This window comes from Trifolium pratense, linkage group LG6, assembly GCF_020283565.1.
Source record: "Trifolium pratense cultivar HEN17-A07 linkage group LG6, ARS_RC_1.1, whole genome shotgun sequence".
Lineage (NCBI taxonomy): Eukaryota > Viridiplantae > Streptophyta > Magnoliopsida > Fabales > Fabaceae > Trifolium > Trifolium pratense.
Window position 1 is genome coordinate 43,860,290 of NC_060064.1, and position 7,538 is coordinate 43,867,827.

A 7,538-nucleotide genomic window follows, 5' to 3' on the forward strand; every position below is an offset into this window, starting at 1 on the left:
GAAAAGTTAGATGGAATGTGTTTGCAAACTAGGGTAAGAGAAAAGATTATCAAAAAAATGAAAATGTTATATCTCACGAAACAAAGAATAACAAATTCATCACGAATGATGTGTCTGGAATTTTCACTTGCTTCATTACTTGAGAACTTCCATTATTTGTTCTCTTTTTTCACACTCTCTTACCTATTTTTCTCTTCTCACTTTCTATTAACAAGAAATTATACCCTAAATGAATATGTATAGGTTGAGTATTTAACACACAAAATTGCAGATACTCAACATAACAAACAACTCTAATTTGTATGGCCACTTGCGCGACACCTGCAGCATCTTTGAAATGCAATTGATATATTTCAGAAAGAAAAAAAAACTCAAATTTTACAACACAATCGATGAGAATAATAATTAATAATTGTGTATACAATTGATATTGGCATTTATAAGATTGAGTTTTACAACAGTGGTGTCGAGGAGTTATTTGGTCAAGGGGCAACTTCAAGCTGCTGCATGGTGTTATGTCTATAGACTGAACATAGAAACCGATTCATACAGGTGAATAAGATGAAAACCCCCAGCATATTTGTCGGCTTTGAATGCTCTCCTTCCATCTTCTTGATCTCTCTCTTAACCTTACTCTCGCTTTATTAAAAAATAATGAAGTGAGATTAAGAGGATGGAGAGAGATGTAGACTATTCAAGTTGATATTTGTCCGTGAATTTTGACAAATACAGATCCATGATAAAACAAGCAATGGAAATTGCCGGGATACTTTGCTTGATTATACTCTGCTGAAATCCATATTATGACAAGTAGGATTACATGGATAAGGGCAGTCGATAAGATTTACCACTTGTCGATCAAAGAACCAATCGGCAACAGATTCAGCAATTGTCTGCTCCAGAGATAACAACAGTAAAGAGTAGTTACAATAACAGTGAGTGACTTATGAAAACTAGAATGTAAAACAAAGTAGTTTGCTGAAGACCTAACTGTAAGGATTTCAAACAGAGTTCATAGCATTTATTGTATACTTTTTAAATGCACATCTTTTCTAATTCACCAAGATTATAATTACTCGAACTTATCAATCTGTTCATTATATATATTACTCAAACATATATAAATTCAATTCAATACAATAAACATTAATTAGAAAATACCCCAATCATTTGAACCAATCACATAATGTAAGCATGTAAATAACCTTGGCACTTCATTATTTTTAAGCAAGCACAGTCATGAAAATAGGTCAATGCCATGACATGAATAGTTTATATGATCCTCGTCGCATATGTAAAGAGCCAAAACAACCGTTACCTTATCCTTGATTTTTGGAGAAGTGGGTGAATGCCATGTCTCTCCCATCCAAGTCTGGCAATGGATAAAGCAGGAATCTATAAACATTCCAATATCCTTCCGTTGCTGGAATTCATTCACAGTCTTCAGCAAAGAACTACGGAAACCTGAAAATGATAGTTTCCTAAGTTATCCAAGGCTCAGTATGGATGCTAAATTCAGGTATCATGTCAATAATCATTGCTATCCTGTGCCACAGTTGAATCCAGCATATGTGGTGTTTGAATCAAATCACATTGAGGGGTTACAAAATTTAATTAAGCATTTTCTGTTAAAGGTTGATTTCAAAATGATCAAGAATTATATGGTAGCGATTGTGTTTACTTACTGTCAAGTGTGCGAATCAGGTTAGCATCACAACTGTGAATGTTCAATCTGCATTTTTTCCAGCGACGACGGGGATCTGATCCTTGAGGTACCAAAATATTGTGTATCTAAGTAGAATATAATTCGCATCATATGTCTATCATAGAAAAACGAAACGTTTTAAAAAAATGAAACATGTGTACTGATGGAGCTTACCTGCCAAAAATCATAAGCCGGATGAACAAGGAAAACAGGAGTCTTTACATTTTTCAGAATTTCTGATGGAAAGAGACACTGCATTACAAAACAATTGGTTATTCGTAGCTTAAATATATAACTCAAATTTTACAGTTACAAACGATACCTAAAGGTGAGGCAACAAGTTTAAGAAACTGAAAACCTGCCTTAGATGGTTCCAATTTAGCAAGGCACTCTTTGTGCAAACTTTTTTCAACACCCTGCAACAAGGTATGTGAAAATTAGACAACTTACATTAGTGGAAACATTTTTTATGTTTTTATTTATTTATTTATTTATTTATACTTCATAGATAATTATACACTCGATAGTCTGTGTTAGATATATGCGAGCACAGCTTTACCTGGAGCTGAACAACATCATGATAGAAAGATCTCATTGTGCTATTTCCGATAATATCCTTCCTGAAATTTATGTAACGCAGATATACTAATTTAATTTACTTGGTAACATAAAGCATTGAAGTTAGCATGCAACATACAGGTATCAATCAGTAGTCAATGCACTAGATTCAAGGATTTTCAAATCCCGATAGCAGTTAATAAAACTCGAATTGACCTATGCTCACCCATAATGTAAAAATATAAAGTAGTTTTGGCAACTTTCAGTTTAAATTTTGCAAGAAAATATCATAGTAGGAAAAGGGAACGATACGATGAGATAAACCTATTCATCTAGGGCTTCACAAAATAAACCTACTCATCAAGGAAGAAGCCTGCATCCGCGAGACACTTGACAGTGGCCTCCTTTGGAAGTAATTGTCGGAAGTTATCACAATGTATAAGAGTTGCCAATCCTCCAGCAGAGCATCCTGACAACAGAGCCTACAAAAGTAGCCTCATCTATCATCAAATGCTAATAATTTTAGGTAAGGGCCAATGCATCATAACTGATAAGAAGTTCCTTATGATAACACATACTCTCCTGAGTGAATTAAATATGACTATTCAGAATTCAGCTCAGATTAAATAGAAGACGGGAAAAAAAAAGTTATAAAATGCAGTAACTTTCTTTCACTTGAAATTGCACTAGATCAAACTCATAAATTAGGCTATTACTTCAAATTGCACTAGTTCACATTCATAAATTAGGGTTTTACATTACCATCTGTGTTCTACTGTACGCAAGGCTTATTTTGGCTACTAAATATGTAAATTGGTATACAAAGATGATAAAACGAAGGAAACTATAATAGGTTTTTGATCAAGTAATATAACTCATCGTAATGAGAATCACTTTGTCATGTTAACTCAAGTCACACTAAAAGTAAAGATAAGTTATTTGATTATGACAATAAAAAGATTAATGACATGATACGGCATTTTAACATACATCACACAAGATTAACAGGTTGCAGAACAAATGGAATACTACTCGCCAAATTGGCTTGTTGTTTTCATCTTCAAATTTGACAATGTAAGTGATAACATTTATGAGGAGGACTGGTAGCCAAATATCATTATATCAATTGTAAGAAGCATTACTATTACTAGTAGTACTGAAAATATCAGGGGAAAAAACTATGTCGGATTGCGGTAAAAGTTTAACCTGTTTCGCTTTAGACATTCCAATTGATAATAGTTCATTCATAATAGCTTCCCATATGATCTGGCCTCTGAAGAACAACCCACTTCCTTTCTGCTGTATATAATAATTGTTGTGGGTTAGAAAAAAACCTCACATTGAAATAATCCCAAATGTAAAAAGAAAGAATTTCTTAATTGAATCTTGATATGCAACATACAGAGCCACCAGAAACCATTGCCGAGCCAAATTTTAAATGAACTCTTAAAATTTCAATATCACAAAGGTAAGCTAACTCTAACCTCACTTTCTGGGTGACCAGCAAAGGATGCACCATCACAATAGCGCATCTTCACCTTGTTCCAGTTAAAGAAATCTGAATAAGTTTGGTAGATCAAGCTAAGTAACATCATTTGTTCAACACACAAAAAGTTTCCAGCAGCACAAACCACGCATATCTAAGGGTGGGCTTGAAAGCTAACACAAACTTGGCCAGGTTAGAGAGAATGAGCATATCTCACCAGACCAATAAAAACTACCGCACTTATCTTATAAGAGCTTATGTATACATAAGCTCTTATAAGATAAGTGCGGTAATTTTCATAAAATCATCCAAGCACTTTAGCAAAATTCAAATAACTTCATCTAAATGTTCCTCAACTGGTACAATAATAATGATACAACAATAACACACGAGCCCTATGTGAAAACTCAATAATGTAGACATAACTAGATTGTAAATTGCTGCTACATCAGAACACACATAGAGACAATCAGGCGTGAACACACACATACAGAGACAGAAATAAAGGCCTTGTTTGGATAAACAACTAAATTAAGCATTTATAGATACTCATTTATCATATAAATGCTTCTGTATAAACAATTCTATAACAAAAGATACAATAACGCCAAATTGTTTTCATATAAGCTATAAATGTTTTTATATGTTATCTTGGAGAGCTTAAGAGAACAAGCTGAAAACCGCTTATGGGCGAATCATAAGTTGTTTTCATAAGCTCTCCCACAATCTCAATAGGGCTTATGCTACTAAATAAGTTCAAATAAGTCAATATAAAGGTGTGTAAGTATGTTACGGGTAATTTTACCAACCAGGATTTTGAGAAGGAACAGAGCTTAGTATCCCTGAAAAAGGAACCGATGTATCCATATACTTGGATGATCCCAAAGCAGTCATTTTTCTATAAGAACACGACGCTATTGAATTGCACCACCCTCCTCCCTACACCCACAATCCAAACCAGATCAAAATTATTATTATTATCTAACCAAAACTCAATTCCACTATATATTTATATAAACAAGGGTAAAATATACACATGGTCCCTGCAAATATAGAGTTTTGATTTTAGTCCTTGTAAAAATATATTTTGTTTTGGTCCATGCAAATATATAACATTTTGTTTTTTTTGTCAAATAGCCTAATGGCTAGAATTTCACCTTTTAAAGTGAATAACTAGGAGTATCAAGGTTTAAACCTCAGTCCTTGTTGTTTTGCTTTAGTCCTTACAAAATTGATTTATATTGGAATTGGTTTGTAAGAAAAAAGGAATATGCACCGACAGTGTAAAATAAGTTTGCACTGTCAACCAATAACAATTTGTTTTCCGCCACGTCACCTAGTTTACCCCACTTTTTTTATATGACATGACAAATTGATAGTTTTTGGATGATCGTATAAAACTATTTTACAGTGTCAATGCATCTCCGTTAAACTCTTAACATAACATATTTAAGCCTAAATTAAAAAAAATAAAAAATAAAAGAACCTCAACGTGAAGCAACCAATTATGAGATCCGGATCCAAAACCCTTTTGGAAATGGTAACCAGGAGCACTGCCATCCAAGCAAACTGCACAGAACAAATTGATTAATAATAAGCTATATATGAATTATGAATGAATGAAGAAAGAATGAACTTACGTGCGCCAATTTGTTTGAAGTTGGTAAGAGGGGTGAATGGAATGAGGATGGAATTGGAGTGAGACTCATCATGAAAGTTAGAGTGTGGATTGGATCGGGTGAAAAAAGTGAAAGCGAAGAGAAGGAATAAAGCGAATGCGACGAATGTAAATTCTTTTCTGAATAAGATGAAAAGATTGCGAAGGCGAAGGTTGTTTGATATATGAGACAGAGGCATCGCGGGAGATGGTTTGTTAGTCAGTCAACTCATGGGAGTGTGGCAATCTGTGTAGTGTGTTCTTGAAATGGATTTTTAAGTTTAAATTTCAAGTAAAAAATGTAGAAATTGAAAATTAAACTAGAATCTTTTTAATGAGAAACACTTGAAAAATTAGACTTAAAAATCCATTTCAAGAACAAAAATGTGTTTGGTAAGAAGATTAGAGTTTAAAAGTTTGTTTTTTATATTTGAGTTTAAAAGACCACTAATTTTGAGAAGTCCAGTAAGTTTATAATTTATTGGATTAGTTTATAAGCTTGTTTGAAAAAAATAAATGGCTTTTCTCATTAGTTTATAGTTTTTTTTTTTTTGAGATACTATTTCAAGTAGCATTTGAGCTTATAGTTTATAATTTTTTTCATTTTTAATAATTTTTAATTTATTTTTATTATTTTTTTTATTAAAATAAATAAATACCTACTAAAGACGAAAATTACTCACTAAACATGCATGTCCTTTTATGTCTTTTTATATTTATCAATCAATTTAAAAGTTAATTTTACCGAACATTTTAATTTCAACTAGATACCTTTTATGTTTTTTTTTTCTTCAAAAAAAACCAGATAGTTTTTCAACGTATTGTTGTGAAGAGGTATTCTGAGTACAACGGCGAAAGAGATAAGTAGTGTGTGTCTGAAGTAAAGATCCCGGCTGATCATGTGCACCCAAATCTTGTGCCTCTATATGGATGCACTTCACGAGAAAGTCGGGAACCTCTGCTTGTCTATGAGTATTTGTAATGGATTTTTGGTTGATCATCTTTATGGTAGACTTGATTGGAATAACAGGATGAATATTGCTGTGGAGACAACAAGTGCATTGAAGTATCTTCATGCATAAAAAGTCATCCATAGAGACATAAAAACCCCTAATATTCTTCTCGGTGTTGAACTTCATGTCAAACTAGCTGATTTTGGACTATCGTGTGTTCTTCCGTATGATGATGGTAGTGTGAGCTATATTTTTGTTTGGAGAATTTCTTACTTTTTGCAGCCCACATTTGTTATGTCTGAAAAGTTATAGAAGACATATAGCAGGTTAATTATATGGAACTATTGACTATGATGAATTTGGCTTCAAAATTATCATCATAGTGAAGATGTAATCAAATCCGTGTTTTGTTTTTCTAGTTTCTAGAGGCGATGGTTCGAATCTTATTTTTTATTTCTAAAAGAAGAAGGCAATACTGGATGAATATCGTTGCGGAGACAACACATACACTGAACTGAAGTATCTTCATGCTTCTAACATCATCCACAGCGACATTAAATCCAACACGGTAAGAAAGAACAAGATTGTGAAATAATCGTAAAAATTAAACTAGTGAACAAAAGTCATGCAGCTAGCAAAGAAGTATGAAGCCAATGTCCTTCTCTTCAGAGCAACACACGCATGCATGAACGCACGCACATACAATATATTTTCGATTATTTTAAGGTTTTTAAAAGTAAAAATATCACCTGGAAGGAAGACTATAAGGTCATGCTCATGCCCACTTCATCTAAGTACATTTTGCACGTTTTAGAATCCAGCAACAACATCAACCATGCATGTGGCATGGGACTCACTTGCTCTTTGAACATCGATTGTTAGTTATGTTAAGGTTTTAAATTAAAAGTACACAAATGGCATCTAGCTAGAGTATAAAGTCCACTTTTGCATTTTTAGAATGATTTGGCTGGCATTTGCATGAACCGCTGACATACATTACAAAGACTTAATTTGTCGCTCTCATTTGATTTCTGGACATGTCATCATCCAATATGACCCTGTTTGGATTAACTTATTTTTGAGCTTATAAACAAAACATCACCACTAAAGAAATCATGCAAAGTAAAGTACAAGATAGGCTGATTTTACCAAATACTTCCCAGCTACTTCCTACATACG

The 7,538-nt window shown here is 33.2% G+C and overlaps 1 protein-coding gene across 2 annotated transcripts; it reads right to left on the minus strand.

Moving 5' to 3' along the window:
• Positions 1-376: 376 nt before the first annotated feature.
• On the minus strand, positions 377-5,834 carry LOC123888016 (pectin acetylesterase 5-like). Of its 2 annotated transcripts, none has more exons than XM_045936946.1 (12): positions 5,390-5,834; positions 5,236-5,318; positions 4,559-4,688; positions 3,748-3,821; positions 3,470-3,562; positions 2,621-2,745; positions 2,265-2,325; positions 2,068-2,121; positions 1,880-1,957; positions 1,686-1,791; positions 1,319-1,464; positions 377-893 (listed from the first exon to the last, which is right to left on the minus strand). In XM_045936946.1, the coding sequence occupies exons 1-12, from the start codon at positions 5,604-5,606 to the stop codon at positions 780-782; spliced, it is 1,281 nt and encodes a 426-aa protein (XP_045792902.1). In that variant the 5' UTR covers positions 5,607-5,834; the 3' UTR covers positions 377-779. The 2 variants fall into 2 exon arrangements, with proteins under 2 accessions (XP_045792902.1, XP_045792903.1); XM_045936947.1 differs by having other exon boundaries at positions 3,470-3,559; positions 5,390-5,793.
• Positions 5,835-7,538: the final 1,704 nt, after the last annotated feature.